The 10946-nt window shown below is 46.0% G+C and overlaps 1 protein-coding gene across 6 annotated transcripts in view; it reads right to left on the reverse strand.

Annotated features, from left to right (window-relative positions):
• Positions 1-2001: 2001 nt before the first annotated feature.
• The window catches only part of NRXN3 (neurexin 3), a 110000-nt gene continuing 101055 nt past the window's right edge, over positions 2002-10946 (reverse strand). For 4 of the 6 annotated variants that reach the window (XM_053474686.1, XM_053474685.1, XM_053474687.1 and 1 more), the window contains one exon: positions 2002-3122. In XM_053474686.1, the coding sequence (XP_053330661.1) occupies positions 2821-3122 (302 nt within the window). In that variant the 3' untranslated portion in view covers positions 2002-2820. Of the gene's footprint in view, positions 3750-5426; positions 5649-10946 lie in introns of those variants that run through there. The other 2 variants (XM_053474689.1, XM_053474688.1) reach the window with 2 other exon arrangements.

Consider the following 10946-nt stretch of genomic DNA (forward strand, 5'->3'; position numbering starts at 1 on the left):
ATCATACGGAGGATGTATGATGTAACCGCACTGCTCGGTAGAGTTAACATGGCCTTTGAGGGTGACAGGAAAGGGTTAAGTTCCTAATATATAGACAGAGAAGCCCTGCATACAGGTGGGGGGTACCTGCAGCCCCCCACACTGCCCCAGCTACAGGCGCTGCTGTCCCCGATTCAGTACAATACGGTGCTCCGCGGTCACAAACTCTGCCGGGGGAAGAAGTCGCTGCTCCGCGCAAGACGTTTCTGCATCTCCGCGGCCCGAAGCCCTGCGGAGGAGCGCCAGTCCGGCCCCCGCCATGGAAGCCGAGGACGCTTAGTGCTGGAACGCGGCGTTATTTATCTACACGGAATGGAAACAAACCAGGAAAGCAAAACACATTCCGGATTCTCCTGAATGGCTTCGCGGCTGTAATGGACCCTTCCACCTCTGGCCAGCACTCTGCCGGCCCCCTGGTATCTGCACCAAGCGCGTGATGGGGGTCCCACTATGTCTGCTACGCCAACGGAAAGGCCACAGAATATAAAAGCATTACTGGGAACAGGGACTGCGAGGCAGCGAGGGCCCGGGACGGCCGCCGGAAACCATCGGGAGGCTCAGTATCTGTACGCAGGCGCTGCGTGCTCCCCGCGTGTCCCGGCCCACCGAACCCGAATCTCTGACCGCAGCCCAGCGAAAGGGTTATTACAGTGGCTAGTCATTAACCCCTTCAGATCACGGGAGCGGAGAGCTTGCACTGGGGGCACTGAGATAATTAATAATAATAATAATAATAAAGTGCAGTCACTTTTACCCTGATACAAAAGGCACGCGTTTCCTAACAAAATAGTCTGCAGGGTTTCCTTTGGATTGCAAAATTGCCCCATTTCTAGAAATCCGATTGTGGGACAGCGACGTCTAAAACACCGCACACTATATATATATATGTATGTGTGTGTGTGTGTGTGTGTGTGTGTATATGTGTGTGTGTGTGTATCTATAATGTATGTGTGTGTGTATCTATATATAATGTATGTGTGTATATATATAATGTATGTGTGTGTGTATATATATATATATCTTATACTGTAAATATATACGTACAGGCGATACGTTTCTAAACGCTCCTCTGTAGAGTCCTATCCTGACCGGGCCTCGTTTTATGACTGATCCATCGCTGAATGTGTTTACAGGACGACCGCGAGAACGCAGCGATCGGGGCAAGAAAATAGCTTAAAAGTCCATAATACCCCCGTGTTGGGATATTATTAGCTGGACGTCCTGGGGATCACGGCGAAATCTTTTGCGAAGGCCACGGAAAGTCTGCGAGAAATGAGTGAGACCGCTGGGATAACCCCCCAACCCCCCCCCGGCGCCTGCACCAAGCACCCCCCGACTAATAACAGCTAAACAAATGCACCCCGGATACCTCCGTGACCGTCAGTGAAGGGGTTAATGACCTTTAAACACAAAAATCGCCCAAGGAACAGATACCAAACATGTGAATAAATAAGCTCTGCATATTAATACCTTTATATAGATTCTACTAGTAATAAAATTCACTTAGTTTTCTCTGTTCGCCTGCGGTGACGCCGCTTCTTCACATTGATAAAGGCAGACGTGAGGGGTCCTAAAATCAGAACATTCCACGGGAAAACGCGCTTCTGCGGCTACTCTCACCGTTTCATCGGACATTTTGGCTTTTGTGACCGTTATTTTTCACATTTGTCACAACCGTCTCTTCAAACACCAGTTCCCTTTCCTTTTTTTTTTTGTAAATTTTCTTTTTCCTTTTTTTTTGTATTTTTTTTTTTTTTGCATGCATCGCAGAAAGTCACAAAACCAGAACGCAATGAAATCCGTTTCAGACGGCGCTCCCCGGCCGGAGGGCGCCATTACGCTCGGATTTATTTTTTCATGTCCCTTTCTTCCGTTTCCGGCGGCGGCCGCGTATGTACAGATACAAGCCGGGCCTCAGAACAGACCCGGCCCCCGCCGGCTCTCTCTCTCTCTCCAAAATAGTTTGTTTTTGTGTTTTATTTAAACATACCGCAAACAATATGTTCTATAGACACCACGACCTGATATGCAAAGAGAACACACCGTGATTTTTTTAATATGGCAACAATCTTCGGTTGCGGTCACTCACCTCGCAGACACACCCTCACTCACACTCGCTCACTCGCCCTGGTATTGTACATGGAATCTACAGTTCCTTGGCTGTACATGGCCACGTTTTGGCCATGTGTTGTTTTTCTTTATAAATAAAGTTATTTGAGCTTTCAAAACGAAACAAAACCGCCAAAAAAAAAAATCTTTTGAAACCAGATACATAAAAATGGAAAAAAATAAATACATAGTAGTTGAAATAAATAATGTTTCAGAGTCACTGTATGTCTGGTCCTTGCTTTAGTATTTTAAGGCTCTCTCAGTGGCGGTGCGATGGACCCCAGGGGTTCTCCTGAACTGGACCCACGCAGCTGGAGGAGAGAGCCCTAGAACGGGTCAGCTGGAGCTCGCTAAGCTTTCTTCTTTTTATATATTTTATATATATATATATATTTATACGTAGATTTATATATTTCTTTTTTTTTGCCTTCCCTGGCAATAGAGTAAGTGTGCTTTATATTACAGATGAGCAGGAAAGTTAGCTGTCTCCAGCTCTCTCTCAGGCCTCTGGCACCAGGCAGCGGATGCTCCGTCTCTCGCTCTTGGAACGTTAGTGCTACTGTCTGCGGGATTTAGATTTCTGTACATCGGCAGCAATGCACGCTCTGCCTTTGCTGTTTTTGTTTTGTTCACGTACCGGTATTTGCTTTGATAACACATATGAGGACTCGTTTACACGTAGTATTCCTTGTCCTTGTTTTTCTGCTTCTTGTGGCCGCCCTTCGAGCCGTGCTGCTTTTCCTTCAGCAGAGCGCCGTTGCTCTGGGCAGAGTTGCTGATGTAGTTCCGTGTCTCGTCCACCTGGTAGGAGCCCTCATCCCTGTTTCTGTACTTGTACATGGCATACAGGAGGATCAGGATGCAGAGGGCAGCGGCTGCCACAATGCCGACGACCATTCCCGTCGTGCTGCTGGACTCCCGGACCACCTCAGAAGCCCCCGGGACCCGTCTGCTTCCTGGCATCGTGGGGTTTGCTGTGGGCACATTACGGAACATGGGGGGTGTTATTAGCGGACTCCTGAGCTTGGTGCTGTCTAGCTCGTAGGTAGTGGGTAACGGTAGCAAGACTATATCAGGCTGGGGTTTGAACTCATGGTTATTCATTTTGCCAGCTAGGACCATGGGCACCATCCCAGATGAAGACGTGGAGCGTATCAGCTCAGGGGGCAAACTTGTGGTAGAAGTCCTACCAGCTTCAGAGACTTTGTTAGGTCTAAAGTCCTTTGATCCCCATTTGGGCGCCTGTGATTTGAAGCCACCATCGAAGAATGATGTGGAAAGGCTCTTATCTGTTACCAAGGAGAGGGTGGTGTAAAAATCTTCATCATCAGTAGGGGGCAGGTTAGAGTCAAAGGTTTCCCCTGAGCCATACCCAGATATCACCAAGCCATCATCATCATCATCATCACAACCATCGCTGCCTTGGTCCGATAAGCAAGGTGACCCCGCCTCAGGGGTCACAGACAGGGAATCTTTGGTGGTCTCATTTATGCTGAGGAGTGGTCGGAAGGTGGGGGAGGGAGAGATGGAGGGTGCACGTGTAGCTATGGTGGGGAGATCTAAAGGATCTTCTACAAGGACAGGGATCACTAATTCCCCTCCTAACACAGAAAAGGGAAAATAGGAGAGAGAGAGAGAGAGAAAAAAAATGCGATTAGTAAGCGCTCACTGCGGCAGTGTCAGCGACGAGTGGACGAGCTGTGTATGCGTGATTCCGCCATTTGCTCTACTCTCCTAACCTGGCTACTAATTTAATGTCCGGGGAGACGGGATTTCCAAATGTGCGGAGAATCCTGGCAGGTATAAAGAGCAATTTAAAGATAAGCATTAGGGATTACATTTTATTTTGGGGCGTAATATCTGTGCGGACTCCCCCCAGCGCCAGTACCCTGAATTCAGCCTCTGCTTACCTACCATAACCCACGCGCCCCTACCTACTGACTACCATGGTGCAAGTGCATACACCTGCCACGGGTCACCTACACACAACTTCTGCCTGTCGCGGCCCTCCTACACACACTGCCCACTTTCACACCGCCTGCCTGCCGTGGCCCACCTGCTCACTCGCCCACTGCGGTGACCGCGTGCCTTTTAAATGTCAGTGGGGTTATTCACCTGTTCACCGACCCCAGGCTGTCCTCAATGCATGCGGTAATATCAGACGATATCCTCTGAGGCACGCTGGGGACCTGGTCGTGGGGTCTGCATTATGCTGCAGCGGAGCACCTAAGGGTCTGTCTCCCCCTGTTTACAGGGTACATACCGGGGCATTTACGGTGAAAGCTCGGCAAGAAGCCCCCCTTTCCTATAAGTCTTGGGTAGGGCTCTTTATCCACCATCATCGTTAATCCTACTAAGCTAATGTGTATATGAAATTCAGCTCGTGGAATCACACAATACCAGCAGAAATCAAAATAAAACACCAAAAAACGCCCAAATGATAAAAAGAACATCCCCCACAGAGCACGGCAAATTCAAAGAAATCATGTTGGAGTCACAGAGCGGAAAGAAAGAAACTCTGAAAACGATGAATTGTTAAAACAAGAGGCAACTGAAATGAACTGAAATAAAGATCCCCAACGAAACGGCTTAAAAATGAGAAACAAAAAATACCACCGGACAAAAATATAATAAGACGGAAGAATTAGAAGAAAAAATACGTTACTGTGCAGTTGACTTACATCCACAAATTGCCCGCATGTTTTTTGGCATGTAGAAAAAAGATTTACAAAACAAGCTGTATAAGAATGTCAAATCGATACATTCTTGTCATTCGATTTTTTTTTTTTGCTAGCTAGTGGGTTTTTTATTATTTTTAGTCGTTCTAACAAAAATATAACAATGTTTAGCGAAATGATTTAAAATCAGTTTTTTCCCCCAATCATCTGGGAATCATCTTTTTTTTTTTTTTTTCTTAAGACAAGGAATGACACAGGTTAGGTGACAAACACAAACTCACAGCACGACAACACAAAGAGAAAAACCCTACACCGTAACAGCGTCACGTGCCACTTCTTTTTCTCTGTTGCTGATTTGCTAATTTTTTTGGGGGGGGGGTCAGGTTTATAATTATGAATAGAAAATATAACAGAGAACGTAATGTAAAAGCCTGCAAAGGATGACACTGAGATTTATATTGTTTTGGGGTTTTTTTAAATTTTATATTTTTGCTTTTTTTGAGCAAATTTATTTAGACTGGAAAAATACCCAGTCAGCTTAAATTCATTGTGGGGGGGAAAAAAAAATCAATTTGGCCATATATTATTTTTACATTCTGCTTTTTGCCTTGGGAATGAATCAATCATATTGGAAATCATCTAACGAAATGAATTAGAGAGGGTGTGAGAAGGTAAAAAAGGTGAGAGGTAAGGGTGCCAGGAGAGGTCAGATCTATGAGGACACTAGACATTGGATGAAAATGAGTAGGCCGAGGGTATGAGCCAGTTGCCATGTCCATGATAAGGCGTTACGAAGTGATCTAGCAGCTTTTGAGCTTCTGGCTGTAAGGAAGGGACAGGCAATATACGAAAAAGAAACAAAAAAACAAAAGAACAAAAAATGAACATTTGCATGCCCATCTAGAAAAAGCAAAACTCTAAACACTGAGAATGTAACAAACCCTAAACTGCAACTTTTCCGACATGCAAATCACCTTCTAGTCCGCCACCCACCCAAAAAGCGTCCGTTCCACACCAAACAACCCAAAAAACAATGTTATCGCTATCAAAAATACCCCCCAAACTTTTTTTCTTCTACTAAAAAAAAATATAGATTTGTATAGTTAGAAGTGGAAAAAATGAGTGATTTTAACATGTAGAGCAGAGCAAAATCAATTCACAACAGAAGGGGCTCAGGGTTCGAGGCAACTTAATGTGGAACAATTTTAGCTGCGGGCCAGATAGCAAGGGGTGTGACACTAAAGGGTTAATAATAGTAAAAAAACAGGGGCATGGGGCAGTTTTCTGTGGCTTTTAGTGTCAGACTGGCTCCTGTGGAATGTGCGAGGAGTTATCTGAGAAGTTTGTGGCGTGACCTCCACAGGGGCCGCAGAAGGGCCGACGGCCGTTGGTCCGAGCAGCTAAAGTTGTTCCGTTTATGCATTAAAAATGGCAGCATATTCTGAGGCTCGTTTAATGCAGGGAAGGGCAGAACTGTGGAACCAAACCAAGCATCAAATAAAGGGACAGTCTTCCCGAGGAGATGCACATCGACAAATAAAACTTACACGGACTAAAAAAAATATATTATATTCCCACGGGGAGGACAGGAGCCGGTCCCTAGATGTCCAAACATAAGGAATACTTCACAGGGTTTTCTAGCGATGCACACACAGACTGCATGTATGACACACGCAGACCGCTCTTTGGCCTGGAGATGCAGCACTTGAGGCTTATCAGGTTAAAGTTATTAACGTTACGAATCCCCAGTATTTATGGCTTAATGCCAGAGGAGCGCGTATCTCTTTGGCTTTATAATATTCCATTGTGAGCGCAATAATCGCAATCATGTATCCACAGAGCGTGGCCGTTCTAGTGGACGCTCTTCTAGGCAGATTCAAGGCTGTCTGTCTGTGCATGACATTGAGTTTAAACCGACAGTGGGTCGTTCTGGGCTGCAGGGTATCAGTGCATGCTTTAAGTTGCATTTAGGGAGAGTATTAACAAAAAATGATCAAATCCCAGCGAGCAGAGGGTGGTTTGGGGTAACACATAGGGGCGGACAGGGGAGGAATGACTGGAAGCAGCAAGTGTATTGGGGATAATGGGAAGGGCATCGCCCGTGGGTCCAGCGGCCAGGATCGTTATTGGCAGCTTTATTCTGACCCGAGATAGCGATGAGCCTCTCTCTTTTGACGCCTTTGTCTTGGGCTTACGATCGCTTTCGCCTGCACTGACACATTCTGATAGAGTAAAAACTACAAACACTTACAAAAAAAAAGAATGGACTATGACAGCGGTGAGTATAGCAGAACCTACGAGATCTGCAGGGGAAGCATCTGCGCCTGCGCGGCACGCGGTGTCTAACGGGACACGAGCTGCTTCCATTCACTACACAGGGGATCACCCACAGACATGAGGTCAAATAAAGCACTTAACAGGTGTCTTAGGAGACCCAAAAACGCATCTTTTAATTCTGTCTCTGGCTGGTCCTACTGGAGATTCCACAATGGCTGAGTGCTTCCTTAACCCCGCATCAGTCTCTGGGCACCATGACCCATCCTATCACTGGTTTCACCTTAAAGCCCATGAATGATTGGAGTGACCGGTAGCCAATGCCTATCATCCTAGCCTTTAGCTCATCTCAGATGGACGCTGGATTTCACCCCAGGGGAGCAACAGGCTGAGCAGCGGAGGTGCTTTGATTTTCTGTTTTCTGGACGGACTGTAAACATAATAGTTCTACCCGCTCAGGACGGAGCGAGTAATGGGAAGAAGAAAGGCCCAGCTACTTTGGGTTTAGGAAATGTTTTAAAAGCCTAATTAACTAGAAGTCACGGCCTGAAATGTAGGGCACAATAAATGAAAGACTTCAGCAGTTTGATGTCAGCAGGAACCTTCTTGATGGGTAACTTCTTTCCTCCACATCGCTCGGTTTCATTAAAAAAATAACTTGTCAATTAGTAGGACAGGCTACAGACCGCTCGCTCAATGCCCGCTCTCGCTTTTTTTGCAGCCTGTGCTGAAGAATCACTTGAATTTTCACTTAGCACCCAGGGCAGCTTTCATCTTCAAACAGCCGCCTGTTTAACTCACGTGTGCCGGCGGCCTTTAATTTTTCACAGTGTGTTTTACAAGCTGCTAAAGTTAAATTGAATCAATTTCTGAATGTCAAATCGCATCTTTTTCGATACGACTCTTTTCCGTAAAGGGGGTGAATTTCTTGGTACGGTTGGCTGCGCTGATCTGCATCTCGTGCCAGGCGGGACGGTGCAGGAGGGCAGCGGAGCGGCTCTGTAAAGCGTGGGCAGGAGTCCGGTCCTGGTGATTTCTTCTAGCAAGCCTTCTCTAACGCATTGATGGACTTATTTCACGTGACAATCGGCATCATAGTGATAAAGAAGGTGAAATGAATGATGAGGAATACGTTAAAGAATAAATTATTCATAAGGGGAAGACGGACTAGAAAACTTGTGACAATGTGATTTTTTTTCTTCCAAATACTGGGATGATTATACGGCATTGCGTGCCAACGAGTTCTAAAAGCCACAAGAGGGCGAGTGGAGGTCTCTGTCAGGGGCCACAAACGATATGAGAGCATAACATGAGCAGACGATTGTGGGCCACGCGAGGACACGAGCGGACAGAGAACGACAAGTGCAAGGAATTTAGGATGGTTCAGTAAACCTCCACAAGCTTCGTGTTCCTGTCCCCGGGGTCTCGCTTTTTTGTGCTTTTCTCCAGAAATATATTTCTGAAACCTTCTGCTCTCTCTGGGTATCGTCAGGGGACGGAGCGCGTTCTTCTTGTGGATTCCAGCTGTTTGCGTAACAAAATATTTTTCAATTTCAGTTTAACCCACAAAGAAGAGAAGGACCCTTCTCGGTCAGTCCCCAGAAATATCAGGGGAGAAGCGCACGTCTGTTCCTGGTCCATCCAAAGCTCCCCCAGAACTGGGGTTTATGCCCTATGGCTCGGATTTGAGGCATATCTGCCTCCGTTACGAGGGACCGAAAACAGTCCCCTGCCAAATTGCCACAGAATTCGTCAGACTATAGTATCCCGATAGACTTCAAGCTCATGGATAAAGAAATCTGCCACTACGTGACGGGTGTGAGATCAGCCTTTGTGGAATCTCCTTGGGGAAGGATTGGGGTGAGACAGGAGAGGGGGATGGGGAGATGGAAAGCACGACAGTCTATAAAAGAACCAGCAAAAGAAAAGGCAGCTATCGCAGTCATCATACACAGCGACCAACCCAAGAGAGGATGACGCACAAACACCATGCCACAGAAACGCAAGCACATGGCGCACGCAGCTCGACGGCCGGCATGCGGCCAGCGGACACTCAGGGGATTCTGCTGTTAAGTGAGGGCTTGCAGTAGGCGAATGAATGGCATGCTGCAAACCAGGAATGAGTGCTGCGCAAATTAAATGTACAATGGACACTATATGGCGGCAATAAAATTATTTGTAATGCCATCTGGGCTGGACGGGGTATGCAGGGCTGGCCAGCTGCTCCTTGCTCGATTCCTTCATTTGGCTCCAGAAAGAGAACTTCTGCTCTGAAACATACTGCACCGCAGTGTACTATACGGTACCAGAATAGTGCACCGTACTGTACTATAGTGCCCCATCCTCTGCTATACAATACCATATAGTGCCCCATGTTACACATCCTCTGCTATACAATACCATATAGTGCCCCATGTTACACATCCTCTGCTATACAATACCATATAGTGCACCGTACTGTACTATAGTGCCCCATGCTACACATACATACTCTACTATACAATACTATATAGTGCTCCGTACTGTACTATAGTGCCCCATGTTACACATCCTCTACTATACAATACCATATAGTGCACAGTACTGTACTATAGTGCCCCATGCTACACATACATACTCTACTATACAATACCATATAGTGCTCCGTACTGTACTATAGTGCCCCATGCTACACATACATACTCTACTATACAATACCATATAGTGCACAGTACTGTACTATAGTGCCCCATGCTACACATACATACTCTACTATACAATACCATATAGTGCTCCGTACTGTACTATAGTGCCCCATGTTACACATACATACTCTACTATACAATACCATATAGTGCACCGTACTGTACTATAATAGTGCACCGCACTACACATCCTCTGCTATACAATACCATACATTTATTGTCTCTGCATTAAGAAGACCTGGCATTTTCAGAACCTTCATATAAATCCATTCATGAATGGAGCCTCTATCTATAGGGTTTCTAAGGCCGCCCTCTCCACAGGCTCAGAGCTTACATTTCTAAATGTTCTTCATGCAGAAGTATTGACTGAGACCCTCTGAGTGCCCCCTGTGCTGGGCAGAGACCCCTCGGGTTCGGCGGGCCGTGCAGTGCATGTGGTTTGAGCAGAGCAGCAGTCGGTGCTGGAATCACAGATTTCCAGTCTCCGGATTTGTCTAGAATGAACTAAGCGAGCTTCAGAGCGATCAGGAGGAGGAGAGAGGTTTATAGGGACAGGCAGAGGAGAGGGGGCTCTGAAGATTCAGCTCCCTTATTTCAGTGTATTGGGGGGGGTCAAATTGCTCTAGACTTTTCCTTGACAGAAAAAGAGTTTATATTCATGGCACCAATTCTAATTCTCACGATGGCAGAAAAAACAATTTTGTTGCCTCTGTTCAAAAATATAGAGAGGTGTTTGGGTTACGATGGAATTGATGAAAGCGCTTCCAGTTTAAAATAAAAAGCAATGGAAAAAGACGTTTTTAAAAAAAAAAAATGAAAACATTTGATATGAAAGACATTTAACACCCACAAAAAAAATACTGAATGATTCAAAAACACCAAAAAAAGTCATGCGGTGCAATATGACGTGGATCAACAGAAAATGATACAGAAATATATACAGTTTGTATATATTTAACCAATACGTGTAAACCTTTACCTATACACGGGTACAAGAAATGCTGGCTTTTCTGGCAGGGACTGGCATACATGGAAAGGCCACGTGTTGTTTGCACTGAATTCACATGCAAATGATCACATTGCGGGATAACCTTTGAGCTTTAACCTGCTCCCGGCCGAGGACACGGTACCCCCGGGCATTATGCTGCAGGCCCCCCGCCGA

The sequence above is a fragment of the Spea bombifrons genome, chromosome 9 (assembly GCF_027358695.1).
Source record: "Spea bombifrons isolate aSpeBom1 chromosome 9, aSpeBom1.2.pri, whole genome shotgun sequence".
Taxonomy (NCBI): Eukaryota; Metazoa; Chordata; class Amphibia; order Anura; family Pelobatidae; genus Spea; species Spea bombifrons.